General features: G+C 42.1%; 1 protein-coding gene across 5 annotated transcripts; it reads right to left on the reverse strand.

Annotated features, from left to right (window-relative positions):
• Positions 1-31: 31 nt before the first annotated feature.
• On the reverse strand, positions 32-19730 carry slc38a10 (solute carrier family 38 member 10). 5 transcript variants are annotated; one of them, XM_005721667.2, is made up of 18 exons: positions 19508-19730; positions 19071-19320; positions 17803-17920; positions 17299-17344; positions 17016-17109; positions 16727-16870; positions 13691-13815; positions 9882-9984; positions 8829-9011; positions 8367-8478; positions 7110-7216; positions 6863-7016; positions 4955-5128; positions 4417-4878; positions 4239-4325; positions 2833-2853; positions 2283-2423; positions 32-2141 (listed from the first exon to the last, which is right to left on the reverse strand). In XM_005721667.2, the coding sequence occupies exons 2-18, from the start codon at positions 19158-19160 to the stop codon at positions 871-873; spliced, it is 3432 nt and encodes a 1143-aa protein (XP_005721724.1). In that variant the 5' UTR covers positions 19161-19320; positions 19508-19730; the 3' UTR covers positions 32-870. The 5 variants fall into 5 exon arrangements, with proteins under 5 accessions (XP_005721724.1, XP_005721725.1, XP_005721726.1 ...); XM_005721668.2 differs by lacking the exon at positions 13691-13815 and adding an exon at positions 14554-14678; XM_013913523.1 differs by having other exon boundaries at positions 2136-2200.
• Positions 19731-19796: the final 66 nt, after the last annotated feature.

The raw sequence follows: 19796 nt of genomic DNA on the forward strand, positions 1-19796 counted from the left end.
ATGCATGTAGAAAAATAGTCACAAAAATAGCCTCTTTTATAAAGCAAAGGTCCAATATGTTGAAGTGCTAGGCAATGAAAGACAATACAGAAGTCCAAAATACCTTCCATTATTATATCTTCAAATAAGATCATTTAGTGGAAGAAAAAGACCAGATATTGAGGGGAAAAAAACACATTTTGTTTGAATAAAATATACGCTGTAGTATGTTAAGTGAAAGGCACTAATAAATCAACCTGGAAGAAATACTAGGAATAAAGATGGAATGATTAGAAACTACAGGTATTGATCCAGGTTGTCTGGTTCGAGCTGCTCTGCTGTCCACAGTTTATGGAAATAGTAAGGCTACTCTATATCTGAAAACTCCAGCGTGTAGTTAAATACCTCATTTTGAAAGCATGAAGCAAAAACACTATCAAAGGGCCTGAAGCCACAGTACATTAAATTTGGGGTAACCGGGTTCTATAAGAAAATACATGGATCACATTTAAAAGCATTTACAACATTTACAAAGACCAAGGAACAACTGAATAACAAAAGGAGTACATGTGACTCAAATACGAATAGCGTCCTTTTCAAAAACACTCCACAGAAAGGTAATTGCATAGATGTATGTACACTTTAAACAATGACCTCTTCAAAATTTTCTCTGGAAACAAAAATAAGTTAATATTTACATTCACTTTTGCTCTTTGATAAAGACTTTGGCTTCCTGGCAGATTACACAGTATCAAGAAAAACAACACAGTCCACTTCTTAACAACTCCGAAGGCAAAAGAGAATGTAAGGCAGCAATATCACGGTCCACAGTATTAGAGGTTCTGCAGGTCTACAGTATGTGTTTGACCGCTAAATAAGAATGTGTGTGTGTTATTTAGCTTCTTCATCCTCTGAGGCCTGTTTAATCTGCCGTGTGTGTAGCCTTGCCCCAGCCAGTAGCTGCCCCTCCAGGGCTGCGTGCAGATCTTGCCCCCCCAGCTCCAGCAGGGGCTCCAACCCTGGAACCCCCCTGGACGCCTCAGTGTCCTCCAGGGGCCCTCTAGCCTCTCCGAGTGACCTACGCCTCCGCTTCAGATCTATCTCTCCCTGCTTCCTAACTTTCTCGTGGGAGCCCTGGGGGTGAACCTCGCCATCTTCCTCCCCTTCTCCGGGTTCTGGCTGAGCAGCAGCTTTCTCTTTGAGGTCTCGTCCTCCTTTCTTCAAAGCCTCACCATCATCTATCTTGCCCCCCTGTGCAGCTTTTCCAGCATTTTGAGCTTCTATGGCCTGCTGCAGCTGAAGCAGCCTCTCCTGAGCCTCCTGCAATGCCTCCTCTTTCTTTGCTTTATCAAGTATTTCATTGTCCGCTTTCTGCAGCTCCTGCTCATATCGCTCTTTTGCAGCTTTGTCGCGTGCAAGTTTCTCTTTTAATGCTTTTTCTTTCTCAAGCTCTTGCTCTCTGATCAGATTCTCTTTTATTTCCCTTTCCAGTCGTTCTTTTTCCAGCCTTTCTCGAACTTCTTTCTCTATCTTTTCCCTCTCCAACTCTTGTTTGGCCACCACTTCCTGTCTTTCCTTTTCTATCCTTTCTTCCTCTAGCCTTTCCTTTTCTTTTCTCTCCATTTCTAGCCGTTCTTTTTCTAATCGTGCCTGAACTTCTTTCTCTATCCTTTCTCTCTCTGATCTTTCCCTCTCTAACTCCTCTACCCTGGCTAGCTTCTCCTTCATTTCCCTCTCCAGCCGTTCTTTTCCTTGTTTTGCCTGATCTTCTTTGCCTACCATTTCTTTCTTAAGTTTTTCAATTGCCTCTTCTTCTGGTAACTGATCATTCTGAGCTACAGGTTCAAGTTTTTGCTTCCCCAATGGCACTCCCCTCGCCCCGACCTCACTTTCCTTATGTGATTCTCCTGCGAGTGCAACATTTGCATCCTCCTTGTAAGCTGCTGGAACGGCTACTTTTGCAGGGTTAGCTTCAGCACCTTTATCTTCAACCTGAGCTTGATTCTGGGCCAGAGCATGAGCCTCATTTCCTCCAGCCTGTGGAGCTCCAGCTCCCTCCTTGGGCTGCTCCAGTTCAGACTCCTTAGGTTTTGCTGCTCCACCTTCCATCATCTCTGGTTGTCCTTGGATGCCTTTCTCACCATCGCCTTCAGCAGCGCCCCCTTTAAATGCAAAAACATTACATTTAAGTTAAGGGCCACCACTTAAATGTGGCCCTTAACTTAAATGGGCCACATTTAAGTTGTGTTTTCTTTACAAGTTGTCATGACTACAAAAAGAAAAAAAAGAAGGTATATACACACCAGCAGGTTGTTTCTGGTGGATTTCCTTGTGTTGTTCTTCTATGACAGCCAATAGTTTTTCCTGTTGGTCCAGAAGCCTTTTCTGTTGTTCTTGTTGCTCCTTAATGACCTGCAGAAGCACCGCGTGGTCCAGCTGACCCTCTACATGGAAACAAACCATTCAAAAACATTTAATTAAAATAAGTAACGACCTGTTCAGAGAACAGGGCATTAGTTAGGAGGCTTAATAAAACTAGGGCCAGACTCTGGGGGTGAGGGGGGCAGACAGGAAACAGTTAATAATCTACTACTTCCAGTTAACACGCTCTTCTAGACTGTAGCCTTAAACAGGCAGGTGTGGACACAGATTATGTTAACAGGCAATGTGAGTGGGTACTTTTAGTTTACTAGTATTAAGTTTAAATATAAACACACACAAACATAAAACACACACAACTGTATAAGCAATAATTAAAAAAAAAAAAAAGATGAGCCATTTTGTAAATGTTTAAAAATTTGAGTGACAGACAGATTGAGATAACCTGAAGAAGAGGCAAGAGGGAGTTCATACCTGCAACCAGCTTTTTTATCACTGCGACAGGAGTCCAGCAGAGACAGAAAGAAAAGATGGAGAAAAAAGGAAGAGAAGGCAAAAGTAAACAACAGAATAACAGAATGAGAAAGTCAACAAAAGCCAAAAAAGAGGATCGAGCTAAGTCAAGAAGTGAGAGGAAACATCTGTACTTCTTTTTCTTTTTTAACACCAAACAGGGAATAATAGGCAAGAAGGGATCATTAAGATAAAACAAGCAAAGCAAGAGAAAAGAAAGAGGAAGTGGGCTACATAGCAGTCTAAATTAGCCAATAAGAGGAATACTGCACTCTCCCACCCAGAAAACAAAGAGGTTAAATTAAGTGTTTGTTATTTATTTATTTATTTATTTATTTATTGAGCCTTTCCTGTAACCTGACTTCATATTTGGATTTTAAAGTCCAGCATTTCATTTTTAAATAAAGTCCTCATATATCACTTAGTTAAAGTTTCACAATTTTACCAGTTTGACATTTTTAATGTTCAAAAACACATTTTTTCACATGCTGATTTTCCTGCAGCAGGAACTCTGAAACAACGTTTTACCTCCAGTCTCTTCAAATCCTGCCTCTGGAAAGCTCAGTCTGCTCTGATTGGTCAGTCGATACCACATTAGAGAATCAACATTGGCTACATACATCCAGTACAGCTCTCTAAGAGCTGGAAACTGCTAAAAACAACAAATCGTCTTCTAAATATAACCAACACCAACACACCTGCTGCCTTAAACACGTCTTAACTTCAGCAAAGTGATTTTGTAAGAAAATATTTGATATTTGAAAATTAGAAGAATATAAATATAAAGATAAATGTACTGGGATTTTCCCATTAATGTTGGGACAATGTTGTGGCCATAAAGGTGATTCACTAAGTCTTCAGCTTGTCAGATGCAGTGAATGCATGGAGACTCTTGTATTGAGTCTTGCTGGAAACAAGAGAACGTCTCGTATGTGTTTCTCATAGCGGAAGCAATTTAAAGTCAGAGTTGGCGGAAGTGGCTCTAGTGGGACAATTAGGGTGCATCTGGATTCCATTCAGGCAGCAGCTCTTTCCATGCTTAGCAAGCTCTGCTACAAACTTAGTATGTCAGTGTTACACAGTGACACAGATAAGGAAAGCCTGGACCACATTTTAGCAAACTATTAATATAAAATAAAAACCCAAGTCTGTATCTGCACAAATGTGAGGGCATTTCCCCCGACCGAGAGCAGGTCATGGTTTACAAAAAAAACTATCAGCCACTATAAATGCGAGTGCAAATTGATTTAGGCTGATTTTTAAATGTGGACGTGATTAAGGTTTTTCACAACATGCTGAAAAAATTGGCAGCTACTAAATAAATGAATTTAACTTTGAATTTTATTGAACATGTCTACTCCACTTACCTTCCATCTTGTCATCTGCTGCATCTTTGCCTTCAGCAGCTGGAGCCTCTTCTCCAGCAGGGCGATGCTCTCCTTCAGCAGGTGGAGCTTAAAGGTCATTACATATCACAAACACTCTCTTAGAACGCCTTTTTCATCATTTTGCTTAACCAACAGTTAAACAGCTTGAAATGCTCACCTTTCTCTGCAGCATCTGCAGCTTTCCCCACTTTATGGACTTGGGCTGCTGCATCCTGATTGGCTTCTGCAGCCTGATTGGCCACTACACCTGCATTATCTGCAAGGGGCTCTTTAACAGCGTTGAGATTCTCACCCTCCTTTAATGGGGCAACTTCCAACTTTTTGCCTGCTTCTGCAACAGGCTTATCAACCAGCTCGTTCGACAAGACTTCACCTCCACCCAGATCCTCTTCTTTTGCAGGTTTTTCATCAACCTTGTCATCTTTGTTTTCCACTTTCAAAGCATTCTCGAAATCTTGCTCGTTGCCTCTTAGAGGGTTTTCTTCACCACCTTCTGCAGCAACAGGTTGTTTGTTTTCATCTTTCAGCTCTGCAATGTTCTTTCTTCTGTCTACCATGACTTTGTCATGAGGAATGGGTGGTTCATGACGATGGGCCTCTCCCTCTGGCACTGCCACACCTGGATAAATAAGAAATGGTAATCCTTACAAGTTCGACATCCAGTTAATGTTCCGATTTTGGTTCAGTTTCCTTACCCGCATCAGGACGATCCAACTGCACCTCCTCGTCCTTCTTCTCCTTCGATAGATCAACTGGTCCTTTAATCTGGGGAGGCTCACCTGGGTCCCGCTCCACAGGCTGCACCACCTCCACAGGCAGATGATTGTCAGGCTTTTCTATCTCCACTGGCTTCTTGTTTGCAGGGTTGTCTGCATGTAGGTGCAAAAAATGGAACGTCTCATTAATGCTACTGTTCTACTGTTTCACTATGGTCAGCTAATCTAATGCCAGATATCATCCCAAGATATCCCCATATTTTCATCACAGTTTTCTGACACAAACAAGACGATAGGTAAACAAAAATTTATGCAGACAAATATATGAGGACAAAATCTGTGATCGAATGTATTGACACTTTCGTCAATGATTAAAAATGAGTTGAAAATTTTCTGGAGAGACGAGATCAAATCAGAACTAATTAAGTTGCGAATAAGGCTGGGACGAGTTTAGTGATCCAATTAGAAGTTCTCTTTTTGGAACAAGGCTAAACAAAAATTTGATCTGCCCCCAGGTAACAGTACAGGTTCTTTTGTTTATTTCCCTGATTATATTCACTTGGGAGGAAAAGAAAACACGACACATAGCCACATTTCAAAAATAAGAAAAATAAGCTGCTTTGTAAACTGTGTGGAGCAACCATCACCGGTAAAAACATGACAAACTTTACACTTTATCTTTTAGTCGACCGAATCAACTTTAGATTTTAGCCCACTATAGTCTTATGACATTTAGTTGATTAAAAGTCTAAGATTAAAACAGTTAATCTTAGACTTCATTTCTTGGTGCTATAATTCTCATACCAAATGCCATCTGAAAATAAGGACATTTTTGGTTTTGGACGTGTACAGCCACTAGGGGGCAGCAAATACTGAAAATGGCAAGACTGGCATCAGTGATGTGTCGAATTAATGAGGGTGACGGGAGAGAGAAATGATATCAGAGTGTGGCAGAAAGAAAACAAGTTTTTATCCTGGCTCTTGTGAGTTTAGTGTGAAGCAAAGCTGGGAGGGAAAAACAAAAATCCACAAATGAGAGTTTCTGGATGGGAGTGAACAAGAAGGAACTGCACAGTAAGAAAAGACCACGAGAGCTGAGGATGATTAACTGTCAGGACTCCCTCCATGCTCTTCTTCTTTCACCCTAAAACTGGAAACATCAGCTCAGAAGGTTTCCTCTGGGTCTCGTCTCCATTTTTTTTTCATTTATCCCCAAACCCATATCATCATCACCCCACACCCCATTTCCTTTTATACAGCCAGCGCTTGCAGGCATTTTATAGCTGCCATGTGAGATATGCGGGGAGAAAGGGGGTGTAGACAATGTATTTTGGGGGGGAAGAGGTTTGGAGGGGGGTGGCAGGAGAAATGAACAGAGGTAGAGGGGTGGAGAGAAATTGCTGGAGTTTGAAGGGCATCAATCTCGCTTCATCAGTGTCAAGCACTCAACACTGCTTTCAGATATTATCAAGAGGTTATCTCCTCACCCTGCCTGTCTGTCTACCAGTCACTCTGTCTGTCTCCATCTTTTCTTCTCCGAGAGATAAAAGAAAGCCTTTCTTCTGCCGTGGCTTTGTGCTTTTGTTTTAGTCTCACTGGCCCTTTGCTACTGGTTCACATTCTCTTTACAATGCGCCTTCAAGGTGCTGCGAGCAGTCTGTGACTTTAAAAATAAGACAAGAAACAAACATGTCTCTTGTACTGCTGGCGCATTTTAAAGGAAACAATTACATGCAACTCTGCTGTCCAATCTCAGATGCTACAGACAGCTCCGGCTCTGGCCCACTGAGGTAAATGTTTCCATGGCTCATTAGTAAACCACTTTCATTTACAGCCCATCTAGTTCCTAAGTGATTGTCAGCCATTACAGAAACTCGCGATCTTTACCGTGCAGTTCAGGGATGTCTGGTAGTTCTTGCTGGCTGTTCTTGCCAGGTGCAGGAGGAGGAGGTTGGATCCTTGGACCGGGGCTACTGGCCGAAATTGAGAGCGTGGTAAAGGTGCTGATCAGCAGGATGCCCAGACCAACAAAAAGCACCAGCTACAGGACAGGAAGTGGAGAACAACAAATTGTCAGACAAAATATTTTCCCCAAATAAATATACTGGAAAAGTGCAGATTCAAAGCTTCTAACCTGAGCAATGATGCTGTTCTTTTGGATCTTTCTGTAGATGAGAGCAGGACAAATGAAGCAGATGAGGCTGCCCATGGTGGCTCCAGTCAGACCCAGAATAGTTTCCACTAAAGACAGGAAAACCGGTTTAATGAAAAATCTGCGGGCCTGTAGTGCACTAGTTCCAAAACAGAGGTGCTCACCAAATGTTAATGGATAGAGTGCTGAAAGAGTTAGCTTAAATGTCTGAAATGGTTATAACAAACTGGACAAAAGTTAGCTCGACAAGCGGTACAACAACTAAACTAACAGGAAAATGATCTGGAGATCCAAGGTGTGCCTCCCCAGATGTTGCAGTACAATGAAAACTTAATTAAACCAACCTAAACACTGTTAAATCAACATGACACCAACGTTACCAGAGCTGAAGCGTTTCTGTCTGTTTCAGTGCACTGGTTCTGTTTCTTTGTGCCAAAAAAAGACTGGGTGAAAAAAGACTGCTAGAGTCCCAGATCTGGGCTCCTCATTACAAACTGGATTCATAACGGCCCCTCACAGACGCCATCCGTGGCACACTGCTGCTGGCAGCAGCGAGCCGCGGCCACACCCAAGTCACAACGAATGGGCCTACTGGGCGTCAAGCCCGGAAACCCATCGTTCATCTAGAGGACGGACACCATATTGTTTCCCTCAGATTTAGTGCCCATTCCCCCCAGGGTCCTTACCTCCTTTCTCCGCAGTCTATTAGCCTGATTAAATACACAAAGAGCCAATCTGACCGGCTCTGTGTGTGTCTCCGTGTTCACCCAATCAAAACTTTAACAAACAGTGGGTGGACAAAACACAAAATAATGCTAACCTTTACGTCTATGCAATTTTGGAGCGTTTTGTGAGAGAGACAAGGACTTAAGGAAGCTGACGGAGAGCCAATACTGGTGTGTACTGGACGTTTGTTTGTGTGCGAGTGTGTGAGAAAGAGTCCGGGAGAATAATAGCCCTATCTTCCTGTCTGCCCATCTAAAAGGAGATAAAAGTAAGGGCCCTGATTTAAGGACTGTGTTAGAGTGTGACAGTCACTGACTCGTAAAGTCACATTCACACACATCGTAAAGCTCCCCAGCTACGCCCACATAAAGGAACACATGCACCTTAAGACCTCCAGCGAGCAGCACACATACACACACCATTTTATTTTAGTCCATGCAATCCACAACCAATTTTTCTCACTCACTCACACACACACACACACACACACACACACACACAAAAAGGACGTACCGTTGGGGATGAGAATGCCCCCCAGCATAGTGCCAAACACAATGCACAGGGTGATCATCTTGAAGCGCAGAGGAGGCATGTAACCCCCAGCGGCAAATGTCCCATCCTTCTGCTGTAAGACAAAAAAGGTAAGATAGAAAAAAAAAGAGCTAAAGAGGGGATTTAGTGATGTAACAAATCTCACATTTACAAACTGATTACAGATTCAATACATTTATGCTGCGCACAGCAGGGAAACACCTGCTGTTTGTGTTTACACGAAACACTTCTAAATGCATCTTCAAACTGCATGAAAGAAAGAATGGGAGGTCCTCTTTCACAATCTAATTTGTATCCAAATTCTCATCCCTCTACTATTAACAATTCAGTAACGTGAGAAAACCATCAAGCAAACAAGCATTAAGACTTTCTTTTTTTAAAATGTAGAGGACAAAGGGAGCGTCTGAGTATATCTGAACTCACTTGCTGCTCAAAAAGCATAGTGTTGATGGCCTGGCGGCAGGGCAGGATCATCATGGGAAATCCAACAGCTACAGACATCATAAAACCAACGCGTATCATCTCTGTCACCAGGTTGGATGGAAAGTTCATCAGCACGTTCCCTGCGATGTTCTCTGTAAAGCTGACGTACCCAAAGAAACCCACCTGGAGACAGAACCAAACATGGTGTTTGGGGAAAAGCAAAAAGAAGGAGGAATTTTTATAGCTTCTGATGCCAATATCAGCCATCAAGACTGTTTTAATATCAGGATAAAGACACATTTCTGCCATAAATAATATAAAATACCAGAAACTCCATCAAGAGTGTGTACTGTAGGATGCTAAGCTCAGAATACACATTGTTGTTGTTTATAATGAGGTCATAAAATCTTGTTGTTTCATGAGTGAGACCTATGACAGACTAAATGTTGCTCTCTGATCAATCACGCTTACCAACTTACATGCAGGACAATGTCACTGCTCTTTCTCTTCATCATGTTTCCCTCACAGAAGTGACAAAAACATCATGAAAGACTGCAAAAATCTAACATGCTAGTCTTTCTCTCAGGACAAGATACAGTGCAAGTTTTGTCCATAAAGACCAGAGGCAGTATGTACAAGACTGATGTAGCCTCAGTGTCTGAAACATGAAGCCGGTGTGGAAGTGCCTCAAGACCTAATTTTTTTTGTCACATCCGGTTTTAAAAACAGCAAGAGAGCAATGGCTAAAACTCAGCGGGTCTTTGGTAACTAGTGAGTGAAGTTAAGGTGGCTGTTTGCATCTTTTATATACAGTCTATGAATAACTGACTGATTTGCAAGCTCCAGATTCAAATCAGTGCCTTACACCATCCAGATTTGTCTGATATTGTGTAATCTAATCCCATTAAAAGACATTAAAAAAAAGTGAACTCATGTCATTAGCTTTTTTGGCAGTGACCTGTTAAAATTTTAAGATAAGTAAACTCAGATACTCTTTAATATTACAAAATAGGAGTGGTGTGAACACAACTGAGAAAGAGTGGTTCCACTCACTGTGATGTAGAAGATGGTAACAACGTTGAGAGATGAAGTGAAAATGGTGCTCATGCGCTTAACAGACGGCTCATCGAGGCTGTCGTAGGTTGGTAGCACTTGCCTGTAAGAGATAGTAAGCCAAAAAAAAAACAAAAAAACACCCTGTATACTGCATGGCACAACACTATTGTTGCAATGTGATCTTATACTGTCTGAATTATCAGACATACAAATTCTACAATGCAACAGTTCTAGCAGGGAGATCGAGGAACGTAGTCCTACAGATGTTTCATTTGATTTTTGTCCCCCCAAACAGCTGGCAATATGACAGTCTTCACGGCCACTTACTTCAAATTTAGAAACCGCTCTGTAGCGTTCCTTTATTAAGCAGCCATATGGGGGTCCATTTGCGCTGCTCAGTAATCAAATGATGCATCTCTTCCCTCATGTCCTTGTCAATATCCAACTAACACTGGATGGTTTAATCTACACGATTTCATCTTCTTTGTTTAGCCCATTAAAAATATATGAATGCAATGCAATTATCAATAAACATTTGAAATTAATACTTCAATCTTCTACTTAGATGTAATCAAACTACTTTAAAAAGTCATTCGACTCAATCAATCATACAACATCATATAAATGAAGGTTTTTCAACAATTGGAATCTTCATATTGAGAATATGAATCTTAATTCATATTAATATCAATTCATGCTTTAAGTTTTATTTTTTTATTGCAGTCATTTCTCACGATGGCAGTAGATGAAAGTAATGTAATGGGAGTGGTAGTGATGTATGCACAAGTGTTTGTCTAGATACCACTGCATATGTGTTTGTGTGTGTGAGAGACACAGTATGGGTGACAGTAGTGAAGGCCGGCTGAGGCTGAAATGCTCGTCTATTAACACAGGTGTCGACCTCCTTTCATCATTTCCTGTCCTGTGCTTTAAGGCGAGTGTGGGAGTGTGGAGGGGACCATCGGCACATTAACCAGTGAATTTACAGGCTTTATATATAACTGCAAGTGGCTGGACAGGTTTTAGAGCATTATAAACTTTCCTGGCAGACTCTTTTTACTCGCCTCCTTTTTCTCTCTCCCTCCCTTTCTCTTATACATGTGAGAGGCGAAAGACAGAAGAGAGAGAGAAACCATAACTTTCACTGGCCTTTGTTCTCCCTTTGCCTGACTCTCTGTTCACACACTCGGTTTTATTAGCTAGCATGATGCCATTCCTTGTGCTTGTTTAATGTGGAAACCAGTTAATGTTATAACCAATGTTAAATAAAACGTTATACTGCAAGCGCAGTGCAAAAGCATCTAATGGTTGCTCAATAGACCTGACTCGGAGGCTAGTCCTTAAACACAATGAAATCTCAAATATGATGCAGACTGACTGTGGGAGAAGTGAGTGTGTGGAAGACGGTGTCATTAAATGGGACTGGAAAACACACCAGCAGTAGCATCATAGAAAGATGTTTCTGCCATACATGTTTTTCTTATGTCCCTCTATTATGAGCTAACTGCTCCTCGCTGTTCAGACGCTCAGCCAAAAAACAACAGGGCCAGCTCCCATCCCATCATAATGGTGATGTTAAGTAATGTTTTAACTGAAAGTAAACACATTTCATGAATGTAATAAAAATCCAATGTGCTGAGAGCTGTTTAATCAGCCTGTGAATACATCAGTGTGTCTGTGAGATGGCGGCAGTCCAATGTGTTGATTAGTGGTTTGGCTTAAGCTGCCTGCCGCCTAACGGAGCGCTTGCCTCGCTCAGCCTTACCACAGGCCAAGAAATCGCCATGCCAAATATCACTCAGCACTACTAGTGGGACGACGGAGGAAGCACACATAAACACATACAAGCTCATACTTTCTTCTTGTTGGATCAAATGCACACCTCGCTTGCTAATGATCACGCCTGTCTGCCATACCATAATGTTATGTTAGCTTTGTGTGATTACATTAATTAAAAAGTCCTGTTTCACTCCCAAGGCTACAGTCGCCCACTTCTATCACTTACCTCACTCTTTCTCGCACAAAACAAAACCATACACCGCCACCACCCAAACATCTGGCCCCTGATGACCTCACCGTAACACCCTACAGTCCTCTCCAGCACCAAAGATTAACTTGCTCCTGTTAGACATTCATGTCTAACAGGATACTGGTGCAGTGAGCTGAACCACCCGCTCAGCTCACTGCACGCCCAGAGTGGGCACTGAAGCGTAGAGGACAGGACAAAAAGAGGCAGTGACAAAGCATGCAAATGAGTGAAAATGGAGGCAGTAAAGAAGAAGAAGCTGTGATCAGTGAAAATAAACCAGTGAGCATTGTGAACAGCATGCAAACGCTGTGTTGGAAACCTTCCTATTATTTACTGTTAGTAAAGACTGCAGCACAGCATTCATTATATATAAGAGCCCAACCGATAGGACGCTCAAACTTTGCTAGCTCTTTTGACCTAATAAATACATTATTACCATTACATGTAGTGGTATAACATCACAGCTGGGCACACAGCAGTCTGGAGTCAAACAGGGTCTTTACACTAACACGTTTCTTAATAAAACATTGCTGGGAAGTGAAAAGAACACCTCATTTTCCCCCATCATTTTTCACTTTCGCTAATATTAGGGTTGATATCAGATGTTCACCACATGAATATCAAGGCCAAAAGAATTCACTTTTATCCTTAACCACTTATCCAATTCCGGATCACTGGGGCTCCCCGAGTCTACTCCAGCTGTCATTTGCTAAGAGGCGGGGTACTTTATTTAAAGTGCACTTTAACTAGAGCACCAGACTGCTGTGACTCGATCAGGTGAGTAACAAACTGAAGAAACCTGCGACTTAAAGCACAATAACGGAGTCTCGTGTGGCGTTAGTGTTAGCTGACGAATGCAGAGGAGAGAGGAGGAGCAGCGGCACAAGAAGGCAACAACGCGGAAGCTAAATTAAGAATTAATTCCTCAACAGCTTAACTCTCCCTGTGTGAGCGTCGCAGTTTGATTTAGTGCGATTGTTGTGGAACGTGAATCTCTCTCTGCGTGTAAGAGAGACGTTATCACAGCTACAGAAAAATTCATGGATTATTAAAGTAAGGTGACCACCTCACTTTAAAAATGCATAATATGTGTAGGCAAGAAGAAGCTAGCGATGGATTGCTCACATATATTATCAATTGCTTCTTCTGTATGTCATGATTATCATCAATAGCCATATATTTCAACACCTCTGGTGCATATTTATAGACAGCAGCTAATGCATAGTCAGCTTCAAAAATCCAACATGCCTTCCCTCTCAAAAAGCATCCAGTACTTTGCAGCTTTTGCAAATCTAAACCATCCACTTGATTTTATTTTTTCTTATAAGTGTCCGCTCATCTTCTGTGTCAGATTACGTCATTTTCTGACTGAATTAGAAAACACAAAGCGAAAAGTAAGCGCAGATGGTTAAAACTAAAGAAAGCACATCTAAGCAACAAAAGCAGCTTCTTTTTACAAATAGCGATGCCTTATCAACCACCTCCACCACAAATCTGTTTCTCTTTACCCCAAATCCTCCACCGTGGCTTTAAAAAAAAATGCTGTGAGTATTCATGCACCAATTGTGAAATTTTCTCTACATGCAGCGATAAAACATTTAGTTCCCTGTGTGGAAGAGCGGAAAAGCCCACGTTTTGGGAGTTACACTGCACATATTTATAAGACTAATATCGAACGTTCACTATAGGTCACTGAGCTTCCAACGTCAGAATTCTATTTAGTCGTGGTTGACATTACTTTCATCATGTGATCCTGCACAGGTGGAGGAGTACTTACGACTGGCAGGCGAAGGCCATCCCACAGATGGGGAGACAGCGAAACACACCCTCCCAGCGCACCATATTGATGTGCCCTAGCCACCAGCCGCTGAGCAGCCCATGTTTGAACGAGGACAGCACCATCTGAGGGGAAGGAGGCGGGGGGGAGGGGGAGTTACAGCCCAAACCAAATGGAGAAAAGTTGGGGAAAGAGTGAAAAGAAGAATGGGAACAATACCCTCGCTTATGGCTCACAGACAGATAATGAAAGTAATAAATGGGGAGAGAAAAACCAGAGAAAATGAAGAGCTGGAAATAACAAAGAGACATGACAGGAAATCCCACACTGAACAAAACCTGCTGTAGTGGAAAAACTGGAGTAATGAAGATGATACAAAATGAATAAAAGCAAAAATCATAAATTTGCAAGAAATAAGAGGCATATGAAAGGAATATGTAGACAAACACTAATTCATAGGTTTTCATCAGCATGTGCTCTGTCTTGCTCCTCACAGCACCTGATAAGATCCCAAAGGAAAACCTGCCACACCCACACAGACCAGGACTGAAGGTGGAGGGCAGCAAAAATGAGCCTGTCACTTCCCTATGTTCTCTGCCTTATTACTACTGCCACCAAAAACACACACACAAACACACAGAGCTCAAATGGCTCAGACCAGATCACAATCAAAGGTGAGATTGCGGATGATTGAAAGAAGGAGGAAGAAGGCTCAGGTAGGTCGGAGGAGGGAGTAAGGAGTGTCACACTGCGGGGGAAACATCACGCTTCCTTCACTCACCCCCTCTCCGTCCCCACCGCCTTACAGTGGTATGTTATATTTTTGGGGAGGGGGAGGGGGGTGGATTCTATGGTTTACTTACGGGTGACAGCAGAAGGTTGTGGCGATAATAGGCAGGCACTGAATGACCCCCTTGAAGCGCCACAGGTGAACTCGCTCCACCCAGGAGCCCGAGATTATGCCGTAGCGCAGAGACGACAACACTATCTACAGCACCAGAAGCAGAAACAGCAGCGGAAAAGGAGGGGGTGGGAGGGAGCAAACAAAGGGTGCGGAAAGATGAGGAGAGTGGAGTGAAAGAGTGATGGTGGGCAGAAGGACGAGAGAGACAAGACGGGAAAGAAAGAAGTAAAGTAGTACAATGGAGAGAAACGAAAGAGGGGGACAATTAATGGTAGGATGAAAAAGGGAGGGAAGCAGGTACATCACTGTTAGATGGTTAGGGGTCTGGGCCAGGCCGGGCCTGGATCTAAAGCCGGACACACACCACACCACTGTTCCACCTTATCGACATGCCACAGAGCTAGAACTCACATCACACAGAAATAGTACAAACAGCATTTTGAAGTCTGTGGAACCAGTACTGCAGGTCAGTAAAACAGAGCTACCCACACATGCACGCACCAACTGTGTGTGCATATTTAAAGAGTAAATGAGTTGAATCACATGAGCCAGAAAACTGCTGCTGGATGGTTTCTACACTCAAACTTTTCACCTCTGACCACACTTCAGACTAAATGCATCTTGTGCAGGGGGCTGTGTGCAAATGCAAATGGCAGCGTGCTCCTGCGGTTCTATCAGAACGTGCTGCATAAAGCATCATTTCTGGTCCCACCAGAGTGCATGTCTGCATACACGTTTTTGCTTGGATGGGGTGCAGAGAGGTTTTTACGGACCACACGTGCTTCCGTGTGTTGTTGTGTGGGCCAAAATAGTGGCGCGAGCAACAGCGGAGGTTATCGCGAATGGGAGAAACATGAAATAACTTCAAAGATCAAAAAATAAAGTATGCAAAGCACAGATAGTGTCTCAAATGGACACTTTTCATTGTTTTTAACAGTTTGGCTTGTTGTATGCAAGAACTTTGCTTTTCTCTGAGTTGGCCTGATAGACCAACAACAACACAAGCAAGACTGGCCCACAGACCGGTTGTACCACATTCTCTGTTGTTAAAAGGAGAAAACGTGCATAGCTCCCTGCAGGCCAACAGGCCATCTCCGCCCTGCCAGCGGACTGTGAACGCGCTCTTCCTGCTGAATTTCGCCTTCGTGGCATACAACTGCACTTCTTTTAGAAACTGTTCAAAATTCTGAAATCTGTTGCAAGAAATGTGCTGCACTGACGCCTATTTAGACTGAACTTCACATGCATGACATGCAGTTACTGTGGCCAGAAGTGAAGTTTGATTTAAACATTGGGCTTGGCCACAGAGCAAAAGTTGTAATTTATGTAACTTCACAAACTTGAAGGTTATATTTTGATTTCTTAAAGGAAACTATGTCCCAGTAGTTACTACCGCAGCCAGCTGATGTGGTGGTGCTGTCAATCAGTGCTGACTAGCTGCTCCAGAAAGATATGCACACACACTGTTTTGTCTTTAAAGAAAAAAAAGCATTTTACATGCTGCATAAACAGCCAAAAGTTTAAGTTTGATATATGTAAAATAAATCGGACATATGTGGGAGTTTCTGTTCTACAGTTGAGTTTGAGGTTTATTGCAACTGACCATTTATTCTCCACTTACTTTCCATTTACACAACTTTTAATGTCTCCTGTGGCCATTTCCAAGTAGTGCCTTCCCAGGGCAGAGCCTTTTTTCAGTCTATAACGAGCAGCGCAGCAACTGTTCTCTGTCTCAAATGATTTCATGCAGATTTTCTCTTTAAAAATAGGAGCAAGACAATATGGCATTGCACAAGGATGTCACAGCTCTGTACAATTGTGCGCGTAAGAAAGAATTAACAGGGAAGACAACAAAACGACCACTTGGCCGAATAACATTTTGAAAATCAAATAAGCAACCATGGCTAATAAGCTGTGCTGCAACTTACACATACTTTAAATCTATTTGTACTTTACTTGCTGTACTAACAGACAGGCAACAAAAACAATCTTTTTTAATCTTTTTTACTGATAATTATGCTTCAACTATTTGCTTCTCAAGATCTGCAACTAAAAAGAATTTCTGCTACAGCCTATTCACATGCACTGTGTAAAGTTTAGATGTATGTGTGTGTGTGTGTCAGTGGGCTAACCGTGAACATGAAGAGGGTGTAGAACATCAGCGCCATAGCTGAGAAGGACTGCAGAGTGGCCATCATGTTCCTCTGCAGACTCAGAGGGAGTACGATGAACAGCGACACTATAATCAGCAACAGCACGCGAAAACTGCCGGTCACCTATACACAACAGAGTGACAAAACAACACACTTGCTTACTTTCAGTATTTTTCCTGTTTTCACAACATCTTTACAAGTGTTGGTCGCAAAAGCCTAAAATTATGAAAAAGTAGAAGCAAGTAGCAACAAAATCATGATATCAAACCTGTAAACCCAACAGCTGAGCAAAGAAATTTGAGCCCAAATCAGCAATGACAACATAGAAGGCAATACAGGTCCCCAACATCAAACCGATCATGCTGCACGGACACAAAAAGAGAGAGACAAGAGAAACCTTGTGAAAATGTGTTTTTAAACATGACCTACAATGCATAATCTAAATATCCATTGTAATGGATCCATTGTTTCCACTGAACATCTAAAATGTTCCAGTGATCCAACAACTGTATTACTGATAGGCAGAAACTAAAATTTGTCAATGAACTTGCCTCGTTTCCACCAGTGCTTTTCCTGGTTTCCCGTAAGCGTGGAAGGCTGCGAAGAATAAAAGTGCCATCAGTGTGAGCAACATGCAGTGCACTAAAAATATTCCGTCCTGATAAAACTAACAATCAAACAAGATTAAATGTCCTCATTCATCGTTTGTAACACATATGGAAGCAGCTTAAATATTGTCCTTGTGGGCAGAGATTTGTTTACTTTACTGTTATTGACACTTCTGCACTTGATGTCATCTAACATTGTTATAAGCAAATAACGTTCTGCGAACAGTTATAAGCAAATAACGTTCTGCAAACAGTTATTTGCTTATAACTGTTCGCAGAACTAGTGACAAGTAACAACTTCTTTCGCCACTTTAACCAGGAATCAGCTGTTGCTTAAAATGGGCACCATTCAGGCTTTTCCACAAACATACTGGCGACTGAAAACATTACATAACAGAACAAAATGAATACAAGTAAATATTTCTCTTGTTTGCCACTTTAGCTCACCCAGTCCAGCATAGGTCCTTCGTTTGGTGCTGCTGGCCGTGTGGACCAGAAACATACAAGACTTGTGGGTCATCCATGAACAGAAGAACAGCAGGATAGTTCCCAGCACTATCCCACACTGTGAGAAGACAGATGGAAAGTTAGCAGGCGTGTCCTCAAGCCAATTCAAATGAGATCGTTCTTAAACTTTAAACAATATTTCTTCCTTCAAACTACTTAGAAGCACAATACGGGGGAGGAAACCTTCAGCCAGCTGGAAAACAAGTATACCCTGGAAAAGATTCTGATGCTAGGCCTACAGAAAGGAACAGCCAAAACAAATACAAGCTCCAAACATGTAGTGGTGCTAAAAAGGCATGACAAAGTTAAAAATTTGGGAATAGCTTCGTTGACTAAAAAGAAAAATCATGTAATAAAGCACTAAATGCGATGTGAAGGCATTACATGTTCATAGAAAGTGGAGATATCCTCCAAGATAAATCTGCTAAATCTGCTCCATCCCTGCTGTCATAGGCTGAGAACCTAACATTCGAGGAAACCAGAGTACCCAGAGAGCACTGATGAAACCGAGCACCACTGTGCTCCCCAGAGGGTGAAATCCTTCACATGAAAACACCTCCTAATTTCATATAGTGATAGTGATGATATAAATTCATCTCTCTATGAAAGGTGCTGCTGATGGATGGAGATGCTGCTTACCAAGTGCTCACTGACATTCTGAGGAAGCTGGTGATTCTCACAGTCACTCATTAATATCCCGTCATGCTTATTCACTTTTATATCTCATTTTGTTGTTATTCTTCTACTCTACTACCTTTAAGAGGCAAATAATGTACTTCTTATTCAATCACATAACCCTTTGACATTGATATATATTATATTTGTACTGGTAAAAATGAAGCTACCTGACAGTGAATAACACTGTTAATATGTTAAAATGAGTTTTCCTTTTAAAAATTAGAAGATGAATGCAGTAACAGCAGATCTTTTTCCCAGCAGTCCCTTTCTTATGAAAGATGTATAAGTTACTAATGTTACTAATGATATTAATAAAGGCATTGTTCACTTCAGGTGCTTAGTAACACCTGTTTACCTGTTGTACCTTACTAAAACTTTGTGAAACAAGATTATGACCTAATATGACAAAAAGAGGAGAAAGGGATTTGAGCATTCCCTCTGATCCTGCAAATATTTTAACAGAGAGTGGGGGTTTTCGGAGAGACTTAAGGACAAGTCCCGCAAGGTAAGCGTCGCAGCAGCAGACTCACCTGTTTGAAGCAGAAGGGCATGGTGAGCACACTGACTCCAACGATGCTGTTCACCACGTTCATGATGAGGCCCGAGTTGGACGCAGTCATCTTTAATCTCCTAAGCGACGCTTCTTCCTCCTTCGGTAAGAAAATGTCAAGCAAAGCCGGACAGCAGCAAACTGCAGGCGAACGGAGGTATAGGAGTGATGGCAGAAACGGCAGCGCACAGCTGGAACCAAACTCATCCGCCGATTAATGACGTGGCGCTCTGAGAGGAAACACGGAAACAACAGAGCTTAACCCGCGACACACTTCCAGCCTGTCTTCTTTTCAAATGTTACAGTAAAACCGATTCACACCGCCGAGCTCAATGTTTACAATGCCACCGGATAAAAGTATTTTAAGTCACAGGTTGACCCGTTAGTAGTGGCACCACTGTAGTCTCATTAGCTCACCTTTCTCTTCCACTTCTGTTCCTCGCCCTCCGCCTCGCTGTCCTGTTTATGTTATCATTGGTAATTTTGTGACATTAAAGGTCAACTGTCGTCTTTTTGTGTATATAACCTGCGAGTTGATTAAAAAAGGCAGTAAGTCCACCAAGGCTGTTTTTCTAAACGCGTTTCCAGGAAGTACAGATGGCAGCCGAGGAGGTGAGTGAAGACAAGTCAGCCTGCTAGTTTCAGTACTGTGGAAATGCTTGGGCGCCCACTAGTGGTCACTTTGTTATTTTATTTTTTCTTTATT

This window comes from Pundamilia nyererei, unplaced genomic scaffold (genome assembly GCF_000239375.1).
Source record: "Pundamilia nyererei isolate P.nyererei 1_Seehausen unplaced genomic scaffold, PunNye1.0 scaffold00005, whole genome shotgun sequence".
Lineage (NCBI taxonomy): Eukaryota > Metazoa > Chordata > Actinopteri > Cichliformes > Cichlidae > Pundamilia > Pundamilia nyererei.

What these genes read in the sequence shown, in the direction of transcription:
- slc38a10 (XM_005721667.2), bottom strand. Translation starts at nt 19,160, where the DNA reads ATGACTGCGTCCAACTCGGGCCTCATCATGAACGTGGTGAACAGCATC. An exon ending in CTATGCTTTTTGAGCAGCAA is followed by an intron (nt 8,479 to 8,828) that starts GTGAGTTCAGAT and finishes TTTGTCTTACAG; the next exon opens with CAGAAGGATGGGACATTTGC. An exon ending in GGGCATTCTCATCCCCAACG is followed by an intron (nt 7,217 to 8,366) that starts GTACGTCCTTTT and finishes TCCTGTCTTTAG; the next exon opens with TGGAAACTATTCTGGGTCTG.